A 20681-nucleotide genomic window follows, 5' to 3' on the forward strand; every position below is an offset into this window, starting at 1 on the left:
AATCTAGTTATTACACTCTTTAGACAAATATAATCCGTTCTTAAAGTCCTATGCAGTAAATCCCTTAGTGGTTAATAAGGTGCTAATTTTGATCTAACTCCACAAATACAGGCATTTGTACTCTGCAATTGAATATTCCATTTGAAGCATATGGAGCAAATATTGGAAAAAACAGTATTTTTGTTTGAAGTTTCTTTCATCTCTTCTCTTAAAATCTCAGTGACTCACATATTATGAAGATTATAGGCTGGGACTTGTACACTTTTATTACTTTTTTTTTAAACTCTCATTGTAGCAAAAATAACGTTTACTAGTATTAATTCTCCCTCATCTCTGTCCTGGAAGAGTATAAAGTTAATTTATAGATCATTTTAAAGATTAGGATAATTTTTTTCCTAAACTGCAAATAGTTTTTCTTTTTAAAGACCCCTAGTACAACTTATGCCGATGGTAAAAATTGAGAAAGTAGAGAAAATACACAGAAGAATAAAAATATCTCTTTATTTGAATACCAAGAGGGAAGCATTGTAATGTAAAGATCTTCATGGAATCAATTTTGTATTGGGCTCGGAGTCTCACTGGTATTGGTTCTCAGAGCAGACATCGCCTTCTGTGACAGGTGGTCATTATCAGGGTCCCCACTCTGGTCCTCTGCTACTTGCCCTGCAGTTTCATGGCATTTACTTCTACTTAAGAACTGCACAGAGGGCTGCTGTCCATAGAGAACATCAGAGAGCAAATGAAAACTACATTTTAGATTTTTTTCAACATTGAAATAAATTAAAAATTCAAAAGAGTCTAAAATATGTAAATTAAAAGGCTTCAGAGACACTCCAGATTATATCCAGAACTCTTAGGGGCCGTAAAGAGGACTCCATGAGCAATAAGTTGCTTGGGCACCTTTGGGTAATTTGGAACATTAGTTTTGGCTCTCTATGAACTTTTACTTAGTCATTTTCTTAAAAAATTGATTTTAAAAATTGAACATTTTGTTAATTAGATATGCCTCTGCTCTCACCTGTCCATCAATGTTTAGGTGACTTTCATTAATGTGAAGAAAAGTAGACAATGGTAAATGAAGGATTAATCACACTCAAAATAGACTAAATTTTGAGCTCTTCAAATGTAGGTTAATATTAATTGATGTGGATGAATTTTTCATTTACAGCATTGAACTAGATTCAATGTGTAGATGATGGAGGGAGGATAGAAAATATTCCATTGAGAATTTCTAGCCCAGTATACGTATGAATGAGTTTGGCACGCATGGGTCAACAATATTTTTCTTAATGGTAGTATCACTGAATAAGCAATGGATAGAATTTCTTATAGGAAATTACACTCCATTCAAAAATATCCAAGCATGGATACCTTGGACATTGCAAGCTGTCATTATATCTCTCTGGTAACAGATTAGTAATCCAATATGGCCTCTTTCATAATAGAAACTTTGGCAAGACCCAGAGAAATTATTCTGTGTCACATTAAGTGTTTGTGCTTGTGTGATATAAGCTGTAAGAGTAGATATGTTTTGTAATATGTTATTTTTAAAATACAGATTTTTTTCTTCAAAAATTATAATCTTGGCAAGTAAATCATTTTTTGCCTTGAAAACAGAATATCAACTTTGAAAGGGAAATGTAGTAATTATAAGGATTTTCATCCATTATAAACCTAGGCTAAGAAAAAATAATTTTTCCTTAAACAAAACTAAATTTATTTCAGTGTACATTTTAAGACTATATTTATCATAAACATTATCAATAGTATTATTTTGTTTTATTTTTTTATCATAGAAGGAGACATTCATGTAATATAAAATATTTACAATTTTGAGTTATATTTTATATTATTGAAAAATAATTATATTTAGTTTTCTTTATGAAGTATTAAAAATCATATCAAAGTTAAGTACATCTCTGTTTCATTTGCCAAATCACTTACTCCACTCATTTAACAAACGGTTATAGAGTGCCCTGTTGGCAGTGTACTTCAGTTTTGTGGATGATACAAAGTTAGATTTAATGCTGCCCTTGCCTTCAAATAGCTTACGGTCTCATGATGTGACAGATGCATTTATAACTATAATCCTAAGTAGAAAATGAGGAGAAAATTGTTTTTGTTGTTGTTGTTGTTATTATTATTATTATTATTATTTGTAACAAACCACTGCAAAACTCAGTGGCTTAAAACAACAGTTTATTGTTTGTCATGATTTTGTGAAATAGAAAAATGCACAGAATTCACCTTTGTGGTTCTGCTTCATGAAATATTCACTCAGGTCACTCCCTTGGCTGCATTAAGCTTGTACTTGGGCTGAACTGAAAGGTCCAAGAATATGTTCCTGATGATGTCAGCAAGAATGGAAAAATGAGAAGCCCAGAAAAATGTGCCCATCCAAAGAACAATGAGAACACAGGATAAACGGTCAATATCAATATGGCAAAACTCTTGAAATTAACTAGGGGCTTACAACAATTAATGAGTATTTATTCAAGTAAAACATCGACTTTTAGTAAGAATAGCTAGCTTTGTGGCATTTTAAACTTGTCCTCTTCACATCCGTCTCTCCCTAATACAGTGGTAGGCTTGCAAATGAACAGCCCATAATCACAAGGGCAGACTAGCAGCCTAGCAGCCATTGAAGGAGATAAAATAGAATAAAATAAAATAAAAGCCCTATTCCCAAAGAATTGTCATTGTTTTACCTGACTGGTAGTTCCTTGGAAACCTGTATTCACAGGCTTATTTTTATGTGATCTGACTCAGATCACTCAGTGAAAACAGCCTTTTCCCCTTGGCATTTGTTGAAAATAATCAATAGCAATTAGCTGCCTGAGACAGCAATTAACGATTGGGGTAAATGAGAAGATGATCCAAAATTTAAAAGGAAAGCTGGGAAAGGAGATGTCTATAGAAAAGCATTAGAAAGCTCCAACATATTTGTGGGAATCTAGACACCTATGTGTATGCACAGGGATTTGTGGAAACCCAGGAAACATCCAAAAAAGCCCTAAGCTCTTAGCTCTGGCCAACTCTGAAACTCTGAGCAAACAGAAAGAGGAAGCTAAGGAGAGTTGTAAACTGCCTGTCTGAACATTGAAGGCATCTCCAGCAGGCACACACAGCACCTCAGCAGGAGCTGGGATGATGATAGGTCAAAGGCACTTAACTGTTCAATAATTAGCTGACCGCTAAAGCAACTGAGCAGAGCTTCTAGTGGTCACACATGACAAAGAATGCACACACTCCAGGATCAGTCACATGTCAGGTCATAAAGCGAGTCTCAATAACTTTAAAAGGACTTAAACCTTCCTGCTGCTATAGGATTTTAAAAGCAGGCCCATTCTTAATACTAGGTTTTTCCATTGATAATCTGGAATTCTAATTTTGGCCAGGTGCTGTATTTCCCTGCTCTCTTCCAATTTATATCACTTCCTTTTATTTTCCCTAGATGTTTTTCCTTTCCTAACTGACTTTAAGAAACAATCATGGCAGGAACCTTCCTGTTTCCATCTTTGTAAACCTCCGTGGGTGTTCAGCAAACATTTGTGTAGCTCCAAGTTTGCCAACTAGCAGTCACTGCTGTGTTTGGCTTGGCACAGTGTTGGTCTGGATGGTGTTTATGAAAAAATCTGAATTATTTTCCCAAATTGGCTTCTCTTGAAAAATGGGATGAACTGCCAACACTGGACTTGTCTTCCCATATGGTAAGAGTTGCCTGGAGCTTATTTGCAGCTGCCCCTGTAGATGGGCTTGGCCCTGCATTTCCCCCAGTCTGCATGTGTGTTCTCTAAATGAGATGAATATCAATGCTGTTCTTAATGCACTTGCTCTATTGTTCTTGCTCTAGGATTCTTAAGAGGAAAGTGAAAGTTTTTTATATGTATATTTCTATCCAGGATGGGAAAACCAAAGCTAGACTAAGAGGTGGCTATGTGTTATTTTTCTTTTCTGTTTTTAGATTTTTTCTACCTATTAATTGATTAATTTAATAATATTTATTGAGTACCTATGTTGTGCAGGCACCGTTCTAGATGCTGGTGAATAGGACAGACGAAGAACGTCAGGAAGCTTACATTCTAGTTTCTGGGCTGGGCCCTAGGGCCACGTGGCTGCGACTTTTGGTTTATATCAATGAAGAAAGGATGTCTTTCTGAGAGGAGTGAGGACTGAGATGAGGCCGGTGGAGTGGGTGATTGGGAAAGCTTTTAGAGCGCAGGACGGTTAAGGGCTGAGTGGGGGTGACAACGTTGTCATCCAGAGTACTCATTTAAGAAGTTTCATGGACAGATGGGGTAGGGAGATCATGCTGAGGCAAAGCTGGGGAAGTTTTGTCTGTTTTATAGCAGGGGAGATGGTGAAGATAAGCATATATTTGTAAACCAAGATAAAAAGGAGAATTGGAGAGGGAGAGATTGAAGATTTAAAAGCGTTTTACCCTCTAACGTGCAGAAATGACTGCAGAATGGGAGATGAAGCAACAGAGAAAGAGGTCACAACACATTCTTAGAAGGAAGCAGAGAGATAACCAGCAACAGGGAGGAGGGAGTTAGAACCTGGGAACTGCAGGGTGGGTGCTGCTGGAGTCGGGGCTGCTGTACCTCCCTGGGCACCTGAGAGACTCAGCCAGTGACGAAGCACCCTCTGCAAAGGCTGGAGAGGGGTGTGTGTGCACAGGAATGCATGTGTGTGCATGTGTGAATGTGTGTGGATGCATGTGTTTGTGAATGTGTGTATGTGCATGTGTATGGATGTCTGTATGTGTGTATGTATATGAATGTGTCTGTATATGTACATGTATATATGCATTTTGTATGTGTGTACGCATTTGTGTATGTGCCTATGTGTGTGCACATGTGTGTCATGTGTATGCATGTGTGCATCTGTGTGCATGTGTGTGCATATGTATGTGTGTATGTGTGTATGCATTTGTGGTGTCTATGTGTATGTGTATGTGTGTATGCATTTGTGGTGTCTATGTGTGTGTGCATGGGTGTATTTGTGTACATGTGTATATGTGTGCATGTATGTGTGTGTATGACGAAAATGAGGCCCCACAGTAGCTCCTGTTTCCTCATTCAGCCAGCCAAGAGGTGAGAGCCAGAGAGCCTCCAGACTGAGGGTAAGCAGGATAGTGAAGAAAAAGGTGAAACGAGAGTATACATAGAACACACACACATACACGCACATGCACACACACGCACACACACAGGCAGACCTCTTTTTATTGTGCTTTACTTTATTGAACTTCAGAGATACTGGATTTTTTACAAGTTGAGACTTTGTGACAACCTTACACTGTCAGATGATGGCTAGCATTTTTTTAGCAATAAAGTATTCTTAAAATTAAGGTATGTGTGTGTGTGTATATATATATTTTAGGTATAATACTATTGCATACTTAACAGACTACAGTATAGTGGAAACACGGCTTTACATGGGCTGGGAAACCAAAAAATTCATGTGACTTGCTTTATCACGATATTGACTTTATCACAGTGATCTAGAACCAAGCCCGCAACACCCTGAGGTCTGCTTGTGTACATATACATACATATATACATACACACATACATACACATATAGACATAAATGTGTGCACCTGTGCATGTGTTTAACCAAGTAAGTAAATAAGAACTTTAGGTCAGCACAGCTTTTTCCTATATTTTCTTGATTTCCCTACCACATGTGACTTTGTCTCTAACACAAAGTGTAAAACCAAAGTTTTGGAATTCTTCAGAGTTTGGCGGTCAGTTTCAGTAGCTGCTTGTCAGTTTCAGTAGCCCTTAGTGTGATATTCCCGGTCAGAATTTACCATCTCAGCATATGATGTTTTATTTATTTAAACAACTTCTGGCTGTGTTAGTCTGTAAGAGAATTCTTACCTACCACTTCTCATAATTTTTTAAAAGAAAAGCAAGATTCTTGTCCTGCAGAGTTTTTACATACTGTGCAAATAAATTTAAAAATCAGCTTGGAGGGATGTGTTTCTCCTTGTTTTCCAATGAAGGTCTAAATACGATTTATGTTGATTGTGAATTCTTTTCCCTGAGTTTCTTCATGGATCCAGTGAGACCAGTATTTCGAAACAAGTTTGAGGCAGAAGGATATTTGGACTGTCTTTCGGCTTCTCTTTGTTACCTAGAAAGAATTTGCTTCTTTTATTTTCTGTAGGAATGAAAAATAAACTAAAAACCACTCTGTTATATTTTGTCTTAAACCGATACCTACTAGGAAATCAGAATTAATGACTCATTTTGTAAGGGTTTGATACGATAAAACTTCTTTGGAAAATATGCATCTAATTGTTTGCAGTGTTCTCTGAAATGTACTTCACTCTACTGACCAAACCAGGGAGTACTATTTATTTCCTTTATAAACCTCTACTGTTTGCCAGACTGCAGTGAATTCTGAGATTCTGATGGAACATCCTGTCAGTAAAGGAACATCAACACGTTGTATTATGGTCTTGTTGCTCACTTTTACACACCTCCAGCTTTAACAACACCTTGCCCGAAATTTTTTTCAAAGGGAAAGAACAAGGATGAAAATTCATCCGGTAACGTAGGTGCGGCTGTCTCCACATACCAATTAGGTGGCTTCCTATAAAAATGCACAATGAATTACAACTTCATTGAGAAAATATTGTTACCAAAGAGTAGGTTCTTATCTCACACAGGAGAGAATTCAAGACAGAGCCATAATAAAGTGAAAGCTGGTTTATTTAGAGATGCACATTCCATAGTAAAGTGAAAATAGATTTATCCGGGGAGATACACACTCCATAGAGGGCGGGCTGTCTCTGAAGGCAAGAGAGGCGGCCCTAGGGTGAGGGGGTGGTTAGTTTTTAGGGGCTGGGTAATTGCATATGCCAACAAGTGGGAGGATTATTCCAGCTGTTTTGGGGAAGGGGTGGGGATTTCCAGGAATTGGCCCCACCCACCCACTTTTTGGCCTATCATGGTCAACCTGGGAACTGTCAGGGCACCTGTGGGTGTGTCATTAACATGCTAATATATTACAATGAGCATATAATGAGTCTCAAGTTCTACTGGGAATCAAATCTCCCGCCATCTTGGGCCTACTTGTTTCTAACCAGTTTACCTCCTATCCTCAAAGGCTGTGTCATTCTTGTAATGGTTTTGCCCCGCCCCCTTCCCTCCTGTCCCAATATGACTGAGATACTGTGCTGCAGAGAACTTCATACCAAGATTTTCCGTCCTTGCCACCTTCAGTTTTCCCACAATAGCTCTTTGTTTTGCTCCCACAGGAAGGTATTTCCCAAAGGTCTTCCTGAGGAGTTTGCCATAGCAGCCACGTTTCGGGTACGAAGAAGCACCAAAAAGGAACGGTGGTTTCTGTGGCAGGTTTTAAACCAGCAGAATGTGCCACAGGTAGGGAACCAGAGAGCTGTGCTGGTTTGTTTTCTCTGGTGTGATGAGGCTGGGTGACTCTCAGAGCTGTGTGCATAAATTTGGGAGCAGATCTCACAATCTGAAGGTTCTTTTAGAGGAATCATCCACAGGGAAATGCAGAGTATCCTCAGAGGCAGGTGGGTCTTGCTGAGATCCATTCTAGGAGAGCCTGGTGGGTGAGACAAGATTAGTTGTCTTTTTTTTTTTTTTTTTTTTTTTTATTACTAGATTCCTATTTTTGTCTGAAGACACTCAAACCACCCTTCCTTTACAACTTCATTGACACTATGTCCACTTCACTAACAACTTTCTCATCACCCATGATTTCTCATGTTATATATTATTTTAAAGCTGTTCATTTTTCCATCTAAAAATCCTTAGGGAATTAAGAGATGCAATGTAAATATTGGTCCCATCCATGAAAAATAATTGAACACACATGCTAGTTGCTATTTAGTGACAAAGATAAGAGACTGGCAAAGTGTGACTCCTGCTCTTGGGGAGCGTGAGGTCTGGGGATGCCTTGTAGGAGAACATCTTTCTGGAGCATAATCACAGGGTGACAAGGGTGGTAGCAGAGGACACCTCCGAGCTGGATGGGGACTGTGGGAGTAATAGGAAGCACATGTCCCTGAACACAAGGAGAGTGGGAATCTGGGAATACTTATGGGAAAGATGGCATTTGGGCAGAAAGGAGGGGACACAGGCACTCCAGGAAGGGGAGATGAACCTCTAAATTCCTTATGGGTACCATACATTTGTGTTTATTTCTGTACATATCCACTGAAATGTTTTTCATTTTGCTGGTCTTTTAATCTGTCAATGTAGTTCCAATTTTATGATGGAAATAAGCATTGAACAGAAAGAGTAGATCCTCTATGAAATGCATTTTCTCTGCACCATGCAAATCATCAAAAGTTAAAGAGTCTGATCTTAGTTTCTATGCTAAGAGAACTGATCACTTCTTATCCTTTTAAAATTAGTGACATTTAATTCTTGAATTGCTCATACAGAATCATATATATATATGTAAAAATATATATAAATACACACACACACGCACACACATACATATATACTGTAAGATGTTCTCTCAAGAAAGGAACATATTTCATTCACCAAATATCCAATATTTAAACCCCAAATCCCATTTTTCTTTTTGTAGCCAGCTGTGTGCTAGTCTCTTATGCTAACAAACCTTGCAGACACAGCTGTCATCTAAAACACTTTACTAAGTGCCTCAGTTATACTCACATGCACCTTGAACTTTTATTTGTGTGCTTTAAACGTTTCTGACACTGCTTTTAAAGCATCTGAAGACTATTTGCATTTTTGCAGGTTTCTATAGTCGTGGATGGTGGAAAGAAGGTGATAGAATTTATGTTCCAAGCTACCGAGGGAGACGGGTTGAACTACGTTTTTAAAACTCGAGAACTCCGTCCTTTGTTCGATCGTCAGTGGCATAAACTTGGCATCGGTGTACAAGCCCAGGGCATTTCACTCTACGTGGACTGCAACTTAGTTGCCAGCCGGCATACTGACATAAAGGATGCTGTGGACTTTCGTGGAAGGACTGTCATTGTGGCCCGAGCTGCGGATGGCAAACCTGTGGATGTGAGTTATGAGGTTGATTGTGAAAGAGAATTAGTAAAATTTATAAATGAAAAGAAAATGCCTTATTGGAGATGGGGTTGTAGCTCAGTGGTAGAGCGTGTGCTTAGCATGCACGAGGTACCGGGTTCAATCCCCAGTACCTCCATTTAAAAAAATCTTATTAAAACCCTTTTCTTTTAATAACTACGTAATACATTCCCTTCTTAACACTGTTTAAATTACTTTGCCATCAGATGTGTAAAGCCTAGCTATGTGTTTCCAACTGTATTTTCCCTTATTTTCTGCCTTTTGTCACCCATGTTCTCCAGCCTGTGAATTTAAAAGAAGTAGGTCATGCCTTAAAAAATAAGGCTACTAAAATTAAATTTTAGTAAAACTTGAAGCTAGGATACAAAAAGGAAGCTTGGCCTAAGTTCGTGTATTTTGAATAGAAAGGCCTGGAAAAAGATGAACTTTAAATTAAACGGTTCCAGATTATCTGCTGTTTTCATTCAGGAACAATAGGCTGTCTATTTATCCTCAGAATCACAATTGTTTGAATTGCAGGCTATTTTTCATAAGCTTATAATGGGTTTTCAGAGTTCTGTTGGACTGAAACGCAGCCACTAATTGCATCAGTAGGTCATTTGGATGAAAACCACAGGCTAGTGAAACCCTTTCAGATGAAAAGTTCCTTTAAAAATTGTATTTGATGCTGCGGGTGATATAGATTTATTATTAAATTTCCCTAGAGAAGAAGGCCTGGCATCTTTAAAAAGTGGGATCTGTCTAAACTTGATGACTTCACACTTTCTTACGGGTAGAGTGACGGGAAAACCCATATAAATAATCTGAATGCAGGGCGCCCATGGGTGTTGCCAGTGCTGTTAACACAAAGTTCAGTTTCATTTCAAGAGTACAATTCTGCACAGATGCATATTTGGTGGCCAGCATATTATTTCTAAAGGCCCCTGTGGAAGGCGTCGAAGATACGTGATAGATAGATAGACAGAGAGATGTATATGTGTATATGTAGTCAGTAAAATATTATTTTTAAATTGTCTTCTCTTCAAGACAATGAACAAATCAATGAGAATGTCATAACTAGGGCTCAGTGACGGTCTTCAAAATAGGCCAGAGCAGAAGCCAGTCCGGGAGACAAGAAATCATGGCATCATGGAGAGCAGCTTGCTTGGAGATCAGACAGATGTGATTATAAATCCTTTCTCATCTGTGTATGATCTGCTAATTTAGCTTGTCAGCTATGAATGTGTCTGGGTCTCAGAGTCCTCAGTTGTGAAAGAATGTCGGAAGACTTGCTAGTGATAATTGTCTGGAGCCTGTGCCGTCATGCATAGCAGGGGGTCAGTTCTCTGTATATTCATTTATTTATTTAGGGCCAGGCATGCCATTCAACCCTGGCATAAGAGAGTGGAAAACACCACCACCAACAAAACCCTGCTACGCCTGCTTCAAAGGTCTGAAAGGCTAAGTCTGTGTCAGTAGAGGAGGATTAAGCCCCTCGGGGTAAAAGTGGCTGCCAATTATAATCACAGGGGTAACTGTAATGACAGTGGTCCTAGACAGACTCCTCAGAAAGGTCTCTCCGAAGTCAAGGGAGGAGGTGGAGACCAGAAGCTCAGCCTCAGAGACGTGACTTCCAGCAGTGGGTGGAGGGCAGGTAGACAGGGAGTCCACTTAGGGGAATTCTAGCAACGTTGAGGGGTGTGGCGGTCATCCCTGTGCAAGGACAGGGGTTGGGGGCTGGAACTGATCTTTTGTAGGACCAGGGAGAGCAAAGTGGGGAACTGGGAGAACCAAAGAGTGTCAGGGTTAGGATGAGGCTATAAATGCATAACTTTTGGGGAACAGATGGCACTGAGAGAGGAACACGTGATTGCCAGAGCGAGGGCTGGCTCAGAGCTCCGCCTCTGAGCGCTGTGAGTTGTGCCCTGTGTCTCATTAACTTCTCACTCAAGGAAACTTCACCTGAGGCTAAAGACTATCAGGTGTGCCCTGATGAAAAGACACAGTGTGAAAATTATAGTGTTACCATGGTTTCACAGTTTAATGTGGGATCTTAATTCACTGGAAAATAACATTAAAGCCACATCTCAGTGATGGAGCTTTTAAAGGAGGCAGTCACCATTTAACTTAAACAAACAAATAAAATGTGTATTTTATTTTTCAAAGATTCTTGGTCCTACTAAAACTCGAAGTGAACTAATTTTTTTTTATTATCTCCATATAAGCTCTGTGATTTATAAGATCTACTGTAAGGTGAAAATGTTTTATTTATTCACAGTATGACACAGCACATTTATTTATTGATTTGTTATTGATGAAAATTCTAATGACCAGATTTTATTTTACATATACTACCTGTGTGCTTTGGTGACAGAGAAATAGGTGACCAAACTGATAAAATGATTTCTTTTTTTTAACAAGCAAATGCTGTGTGACAAGGGTCAGTGCATTCTTCTAAAGCACTGTGTCACTGATGGATGCTAAAGTAACTAATGAATCAAAAAAAAAAAAAAAGCATAATGAAACTAGGCTGATTGTAGTTTCAATGTCATGGGTACTTGATTAGGTTCTAATCTCCCAAAAATTGATCATCTATCTTCAGTTAAGGAAAAGAATTCATACAAATTTCCTAGCAGAGTGGATGATATATGATAGGATTTCAGTGTTTGTTGGCTGTTTAGATAACAGTGATGATGATCAATTAGTTTCAGTTAAGAAGAATATTAATTAATTTGGAGCCTCCTCATTCTTCTTTCTACGTAATGGGTATATTACCACCTGGTGTTTCATTAGACTATGTAAGACAGTGTATTTAAACTTCATAAATAAATGTTCACTTCAATAATCTTGCAAAAAGTTATAGAAAAGAAATTGTTAGGTCTCATTTCATCTCAGAATTTTGCATTGGCTGGAAATCTTACACTGCTCACAAACTGAAAAGGTGTCTGGAGTTCTTAACGCTTTCTAGGAGCTGAGCTGATTTGGTTCATCTCCGTGGAGAGAAACAGCAATAGCTGTGTTCCTTGTTTCGTGCTTTTTTGGCGTTGGGGTCCAGATTCAGAACTGGCTGCAGATATGTGCTTTCTGGTATCGTAGGATTAATTGTTGTATGATTACAGTCGGAGCTTTCTGTAAAAGTACTTGTTGACCTCAAAGTAGTACGTAATCTAGCTCTGTTTCATTAGGAGACAGAGACAGAGAGAGAGACAGAGATAGAGAGAGAGGAGAGAAAGGTGGGCGGAGGGGGGGAGGGAAAGGGACCCTACTTACCTATGTTATACAGCAAGTCGTCATTAGATTAATTATGAATTAAACGCTGAAATTCACAACCACAAACTAATTCAAAATGGCCCACTTAGCGCCTCTGTTATATTGAAATTTTGTCAATGGTCTGTACCATTTACTTTCTCTTATGTGGTTGTTTGATCTTGCACTTAAAGGCATGATTGTATTTTCCTTGAATTACTATGAATCTCATGTCCAAATGCCAAGAAGTGTCAACCTGCTGAGCAAATAGAGGAATCAGTTATTTTTGTAAAAAGATCATGAGTCTTGCTCAAGAGTATGCCAACGTGATATAAAATCCATAGGTATTAGGAAGAATCCGTGGAAAATAGATAAATACTAAATACTTTTTTTTTTCTTCTTGGGAAGTAGGCATCTTCTTCAGGGCCTTTTTACCAGGAGGTCTGGGACTGCACGTAAGCCTTTTCCATCACGTGCTCAAACCTTTCATTTTACTTTTTCTGCAGAATTTTTTACTTTGAAGCATTGCTCATTTTGTGGGCATACTTTATTGCAGTGCATTCTCTCTCTTTAATGAAATACTTCTTTCCTTAATGCTTGAAACTAGGAGCAAAGAATTGCAATTGCTTTCGTTACATGATTTCCTTTATATACAGATCCAGCTCAGTGCCTGCGGTTCTGTTTCTCAAAGGTCCATAAAATCATGAATCCTAAATTAAATAAAAACATTCAGAACACCTGCCGGTAACTTATTTGTATTAGCTTTTTTTTTTTTTAATTTCCTTTCCAGTTCAATTACTGTGGTTCTCAAATGCCTGAATGCGAATTTCGAAAAAAAACCCCAAAACTAATGATATGTCTCATTACTCATTTTTTAATAGGTTGAACTTCACCAGCTTAAAATCTACTGTAACTCAGACATCATCGCCCAAGAATCATGTTGCGAGATCTCAGACACTAAGGTGAGTGTCTTTTCTGTTGGCGTGTGAAACCGTAGAAGGCACTTGCCTGGTCTCTGGGGTCCACATGTAGGGCAGCGCTGACTGTCCTCTGTTGAAGCCAGGTGAGCAGTCTATTCCAAGCAAGAGACCCCCTTGCAGGGCTCTCGCATCATTTCTTGTCACACTTTTACTCCCAGTGTATCATCCTGAAACAGTGCTATGGCCTTACTTTGGACTCAACGTAAGTAAAAGAGAATGTATGTCTTTCTCCCTAAACCATATTCTGGCTGTGGCATCATCCTTGTCCAGTGGCAGGTTTTATATCAGTGATTGTCCATTACACTCACTCATTTCCCTCTTCTAGCCTCTCACCCATCAGAGACAGGTTGTTTTTTTTTGTTTTGTTTTGTTTTTGGTGGGGGTGGGGAAGCCAGGGAGACAATTAGATTAATTTTTATTCATTTATTTAATAGAGGTACCAGGGATGGAACCCAGGACCTCATGCAGGCTAAGCATGCGCTCTACCACTGAGCTCCGCCCTCCCCCCAGGGACAGCTTTCTTTGTGAGAGATTTGTTATCTGCATCTTCTCCTCTCCTGTTACTGCCGTGGTCCACCTTGACCTCATGCCTGGATTGTTGCGCTGTCTTGTCATCTGCCTTCCCTGTCTCCAGCATAACCGGAATAAGTCTCTGAATCACTGCTTTGTAGATTCACTTATGCTCTTCCACTAAACATTTTTTATTCAAAAACATTGATCTGCTAGACATTGTGCTAAGGCACAAGGATAGCATGTGATTGAAGGCACATTCTCTGCCCTCTACTTACCTCTCAAAGCCCTTGGTTACTCCCTGTTGATGACAAAATATAGATTCAGTTTCTTAGCCTCTTACTTTTCATATTCTCAACCCAACCCTACAACAATTACTTTCTTGTACCAATCTTCCATTAAAAAAAAAATACTGTATTCAATAATTTCCTTTCTTATTTTTTGCTTTCATTTTTATGCATATATATTTTTATTGAATTATAGTCAGTTTACAATGTAGTGTCAATTTCTGGTGTACAGAATAATGCTTCAGTCATACATGAATTCAGTACTTTCTATGTCTCTCATTGCATTGGCGTGTGTGTACCTTGTATCATTAGAGTTGTATATGTTCTTAATTTATTCAACTACCTTTTAAACTCATTGAGGGGCGTTATACTTTTGTACCCTTCTTTTTTATTCCTAGCAATTTGTTGGTAGAGGATAGTCAAAATGTTGTTTCTTGGTTTGTTGACTTAACCACTCAAGGGCATACATGGGACAGAAAGGTATTTGAAACGAATTAATTCCAAAAAGCCTTACAGAAAGAATGTAGGAAAAAACTAAAAGGTGAAAATGTTATACTTTGTATCTTTGATTTCCCAGAGTTCTACACTTACCATCAAAAATTATATGAAAATTTTATCGATGGTTGAGTATTTAAAAATATTTTTAACTTTTATCATTCACTTTGGGTAGCAGATTAATAATATGACTGACTGACTCAAAGCATAACTGAATCTCTCAAAATTATATGTTTTGCTTATATAACTTGGTTTTATAAGGCACATCTCCAATCCAGTTTATAGCTCTCATCCCAATGAAAGGCAGCCAGATAGCTTTCTATAAATATCTAAAAAGATAATTCAGAGTGCTGGTCTGCAGGCGTGAAGTACCTACACTTCCTGAAGCCACAAATTTAAATCTCGAAGATGTGAATTCTCCAGAAGTTTTTCTCTACTTATTATACTTTTTTTTTTTTTTGCTGTAAGAGCTTTTAAAATAATAATTTTCCCTGATTGAAAAGTATCACATTGATGTTTGGACGTATCAAATGTTACATTCTTGACCAATAGTCACTCCTCTGTGTCATCACACAATAGACATTTACAATTTGAATTACGAGAAGATTGTTTAAGGAAGTACAGGTGGTGAATCTGATGGAGGACGTTGCTAATTAAAAGCAGTGACATGGCCTCACACATTGTGGAAAATATTGTAATCATGTTTTTAAGATATTTAGTTTTAAAGAGTAGAAAGTGAGGTGGGAATTCATCTCCAACTATAGAAAAATAACAAACAACTGCCATGTTCCTGCTGATAATTATTTGGGGGAACCTCATTGTTCTGTTAATGGTTCACAGGAAATCGAAACATGCTGCCTTTCACAAATGGAAATGCGTATTTTAGAATGCAAATTATTATATAGCAGCTACTTAAGTGTATCTGCCATAGTTCTGACAACACTGTATTTTTAAAAAATGTTTGAACTCAGAAAATTTTAATGTACTTGCTTAAAGATCTAATTTTGTCCTGTAATATCAAATCAGACATGCTTTTTGTTATTAATACTTTATAACGTATTTCAAAAGTAAAATTAATTCAGGATAGTCTATAAATATTCATTAGATTTTCTCTTTCTGAAGCAGCCAAGTTTCATGACTGCAGACAGAGAGAGTGAAGAATAAATATGAAGAGAGAGAGGAAGTCAGCAACATTTGTTGAAAACAAATGAGAAACATGATTGAAATTTTGAGGGCTAATTAACTGAGTATGTGTCAAACCAAATCCAGAGGTTTTATGAGGAGAGATGGCCTTACTTGGATGTCTTATGTTCCCTTTAGGCACTTTTTTGGAAAGTGTGAGCAGGTTTATAGTGAAGCCTGAGACCTGTTTTCATTTAAAAAAAAAATTTAAATTGAAGTATAGTTAATTTACACTGTTGTGTCAGTTTCTGGTGTACAGCATAGTGATTCAGTTATACACATATACATATATTCCTTTTCATATTCTTTTCCATTTTAGGTTATTACAAGATATGGAATGTAGTTCCCTGTGCTAGACAGTAGGAACTTGTTGTTTATCTATTTTATATATAGTAGTTTGTATCTGTTAATAGCGAACTCCTAATTTATCCCTTCCCCACCCTTTCCCATTTGGTAATCATAGTTTGTTTTCTATGTCTGTAGTCTCTTTTTGTTTTGTAAGTAAGTTCATTTGTATATTTTTAGATTCCATGTATAAGTGATATCGTATGATATTTGCATTTCCCTTTCTGACTTGCCTCTCTTAGTATGATAATCTCTAGGTCCATCCATGTTGCTGAAAATGGCATTGTTTTATTCTTTTTTATGGCTGAGTAGTATTCCATTGTGTGTGTATGTATATATACATGAACACACCACATCTTCTTTTTCCAGTCATCTGTTGATGGACATTTAGGTTGTTTCCATGTATTGACTATTGTAAATAGTGCTTCTATGAACACTGTGGTGCAGGTGTCTTTTTGAATTAGGGTTCCTTCTGGATGTATGCCCAGGAGCAGGATTGCTGGATCATAGGGCAAATCCATTTTTAATTTTTAAACGAATCTCCATACTGTCCTCCACAGTGGTTGTACCAAATCACACTCCCACCCACAGCATAGGAGGGTTCCCTTTTTTCCACACCCTCTCCAGCATTTATCATTCATGGAGTTTTTAGTGATGGCCATTCTAACCAGTGTGAGGTGATACTTCATAGTTTTGATTTGCATTTCTCTGAAAATTAGTGATATTGAGCATCTTTTCATGTCCCTGTTGGCCATCTGAATGTCTCATTAGGGAAATGAGACATGCTTTTTAAGTCATTTAAATCCCCAATTTAAAATAACAAATCAGTTATCCAGAGCAAAATTGTAAGCTGAAACTGGATCTTGATTATCTAACTGAGAACCCACAGAGCAGGAACTGGCTAGAAAACCATATCAAATCATATGAGATACATGGATTGCTTTGGTGATAATCTTGTTTCATTCTAATGTAAATTTTAGACTCGTGGACTTGGAAACTTAAAGATAACTCAATAGCTGATCATTAAATCAGCAGAGAGTCATGTGATAGAACTAGTGATAAAGACAGGAAACTAGTCACAGTATTTCCAGGTGATATTTTTCTTGCACTTTAGTGTGCTACCCATTTTTCAAAATATTTTTTTGTTTGAAAAGTTGTGTATGTTTACTACATAAAATTTGGAAAATGCGGGTAATTTCAAAGAAGAAAATAATTATCGACCATGATCTCACTACAATAAATGACCACTGACGATATTTTAATTTTGTATCCTGACCATAATTTTCCCTGCATACAAAGTATGCAAAGTATACAAAGTAATGTGCGAATCCTTCCCCTCAAAGTGCAAATTCAGACAGGAAATTGCAAATGCATGAAACTGCAGATTCAGAGTGACAGACCGTAAATGATGTTGAAAGCAAAGGATGCATTTATCCTCTTCAGACTCTCTGGATTTACTTTTTTGAACAGAAATAGAGTTCTTTGCTTTGTAACCAAATTTCACCTCATGTGGCCCCACAGGTTCTGAACCCACTGGATAAGTATAAAAATCATCACTGGTCTCTTACAGTGGAGGCTTTTGAATGAATTTAAAGGACAATGGACTGGAATAAAATATACTTTGATTAAATATATACCACTTTAGAGCATAGAAAAGATTTTATTTTCTACTTTTACATCCCTTTACAATCCTCTTGTTAAAGTAAATGATGTTTTATACTCACAGACATAGAGAACAAACTATGGTTACCAGGGGGAGGGGGGTGGGAAAGGATAAATTGGGAGTTCGAGATTTGCAGTTACTAACTACTATATATGAAATAGGTAAACAACAAGATCCTACTGTACAGCACAGGGAACTATATTCAATATGTTGTAGTGACCTATAATGAAAAAGAATATGAAGAGGAATATATGTATATGTATGACAGAAGCAGTATGCTGTACACCAGAACTTGACACGGCATTGTAAACTGACTAGACTCCAATAGAAAAGAATGTAAATTGTCAACTGAAATAAATGCGCAGCCTAAAAGTTGAGAGTTATGTTTTCTCTGGCGGGAGGATTCTAGCCAGGATGACAGCCTCTCAGATTGCTCCGAGGGACTGCTCCGAAGAGGTAGGGGAGGAGCTAGGATATATAGGAGCTTTACCACAAAGACCAGGTAGTCAGAACATAAAAAGATTACCTGTTAACTAAAGAAAACCAGACATCACGAGAGTTAAAGAATTAAGCGCTTTTCTAGGTATGGGAGGGAGCAAACATTTGGGCTCATTGAGTTCATTCCTTTGACAAGCACCTAGCTATCCAGGGCCAGGATCCTGCCCTTTCTTATTCTGAGTCCCCTCAGGGTGCACCACTGTGAGTGGCTGCAGGCTTGTCTTCACTGGGGGGGTGGCGGCAGCCACTGATGACTTGCTGGTTTGAGCATCCTTTGTTTACTGATATGGTTCGCAGTATTTTTTTGTTCACAAAAGTAAATGATGCTTTAAAAGTTCGAATTACACTCTTTTAAATTTGCTCCCCCAAATACATATGCTGATGTGATTTGTATAAATTATTTTCTTGGAACAATGCAATTCTTGTAAACGTTTGCTGTGACAGTACTTGCCATCAAGTCACCCACCATAGTTTTAGAGTTTCTCACCCAAACCCACATTTAAATGCGTTTCTAGTGTGTTGTCAAGTGTGAAAAACAATGTAGGGGGCCAGTGAAAGAGCGAAGTCATTATGAACTTCACATGCTGGTGTCAGCCTTTAGTTATTAGAAGGCAGACTTGCAGGGAACCCCAGTCGTGCTGAGTGAGGTGGGAGTCAGGGCTGGGAAGGCTAGGATGTTAGGAATGGACCCCATTTCCTAAAGCCTCTTTTTGGATTTTAGTGCCCAGAGCAGGATGGCTTTGGACGTCCTGCGTCATCACCATCAGTACCCGCTCATGCCAGTAGAATGTCTGCATATCTGCCAGCCAAGCAGGACCTCACAGACCAGTGCCAGTGCATCCTCAGCAAGGTATGCTAGCTTCACCCTGTGCCTGCGGGAAAGCCACTCCGCACCATGAGCCAGACCCGCGGGTGTGGGCCTGATGCGCAGAACACGGCTGGCCCTTTAGTGCTGGTTGAACTAGGTGCCTGAGCCTCTCAGTTCCTGGGGGGGAGGGGGGGAGGTTAAAAAAGGGGGATGAGGAATCCAGCTTTTCTGGATAGTTCTGAGCCCATCCATCCTTCTCTCCTGGGTGCGAGGTAGAATAACCAGGGAACACCTGAACAGCAGGCAAGGATCAGGACCTGACACGTGCCAGCAAGAGGCTTCAGTCCTGGGAATTCACAGCTGAAGGAAACTCAGTGCCTGCCCTTAAAAGTATGGAGGAGTAGGTCTTTGTTTTGTGGACACTGTATCTGTCCTGTGCCCCAGAAATCCACCCAGCTCTCCTCTCCGCTAGACGTCGTATGAGGAATGCAGGGGACTCAGAGAATTTGTGTGGCTTGCATCTCCCTGGTCAGGAAGCCTGGGCCCGTGGACTTACAGGAATGTCTTTTGTGGATGTTCTTTCTCATTCTTTTTTTTTTTTTTCTATTTATTTATTTATTAATTTGGTGGGGGAAGTAATTAGTTTTTTGTTTATTTTTGATGGAGGTACTGGGGATAGAACCCAGGACCTTGCGCATGCTAGGCACCTGCTCTATTACTGAGCTGTACCATCCCCTTTTGTCTTTTGTCGCTATTAATGGCCCTCAGAGGCCTGTGCTAAACGTAGGCTGAGTGATCTCCTGCCGGCTTTCCTCTATGCCCGTACGGGAGGGAGGGAAAACTTGGCCCAGCTCCTAGAGCAGAAGGTCCCCTAGTTCTGTGTCTCCATACGTGCTCTGAGGCTTAATGCATCCTGCAACCACGCTCCCTCCTGAATGGAGGAGCGGGGAGGAGGGGCAGTGGAAGTTTAGGGGAAACTTACATTCCCTCCAGCGAGCAGTAAGCTCCATGGGAAAGGCAAGTCCAAGGTGCGGGGGTGGGGGGCTTGAAGCAGAGCACGTGTCCCAGCCGTGGCAGGTGCCAGGGAGGAGACGATGCTGAATGGTGATGGGCAGAGGGGGAGAAATGCGCCTTATAGACTGGGGAAGACAGGCCTCCTGGCCGAGGGACCAGCATCGGCTCCCAGGAGAGCAAAGCTTTATCTTCCTATTGTCCGCTTCTTCTTTATAAGCTATTTGCCTTTAGTTCAAGGGAACAGCATATTTGATAACACAAAATTCATCTCTGCTCAGGGAGAAGCAGGATTACCGGGAGCTCCGGGCTCACCTGGCCAGAAAGGGGACAAAGGAGAACAGGTAAGACTGCCCCCCACCACCCCGACCAGTGCTGTCAGGATGAAAGAGGGTTTGTCCAACAGTGACGTCAAAATCGTGTCCCTCTCGTTTTCCTATGTCCTGCGCCAATGCCCGTTTCTGTAGAAGGCAGTCAAGGGCTCCGCCTAAGTGCTGATCACTGAAACGAGGAAAGCTGTGTTGTCATTCGGTTCTGCTCATGAGTGAGACTGGCCTAAAATGTGGAGAGATTTGGAAATCTGAATCTTTGTACCTGGAAAAATGGGAAGCACGGAAG

At 39.2% G+C, this 20681-nt stretch overlaps 1 protein-coding gene across 1 annotated transcript in view; it reads left to right on the forward strand.

Annotated features, from left to right (window-relative positions):
• The window catches only part of COL19A1 (collagen type XIX alpha 1 chain), a 325408-nt gene that overhangs the window by 44891 nt on the left and 259836 nt on the right, over positions 1 to 20681 (forward strand). Inside the window, exons 5-9 of the mRNA XM_010967573.3 lie at positions 7274 to 7397; positions 8757 to 9032; positions 13166 to 13246; positions 18966 to 19094; positions 20345 to 20407. Of these exons, the coding sequence (XP_010965875.2) occupies positions 7274 to 7397; positions 8757 to 9032; positions 13166 to 13246; positions 18966 to 19094; positions 20345 to 20407 (673 nt within the window). The remainder of the gene's footprint in view (positions 1 to 7273; positions 7398 to 8756; positions 9033 to 13165; positions 13247 to 18965; positions 19095 to 20344; positions 20408 to 20681) is intronic.

Source organism: Camelus bactrianus, chromosome 8 (genome assembly GCF_048773025.1).
Source record: "Camelus bactrianus isolate YW-2024 breed Bactrian camel chromosome 8, ASM4877302v1, whole genome shotgun sequence".
In the NCBI taxonomy this organism is placed as follows: domain Eukaryota; kingdom Metazoa; phylum Chordata; class Mammalia; order Artiodactyla; family Camelidae; genus Camelus; species Camelus bactrianus.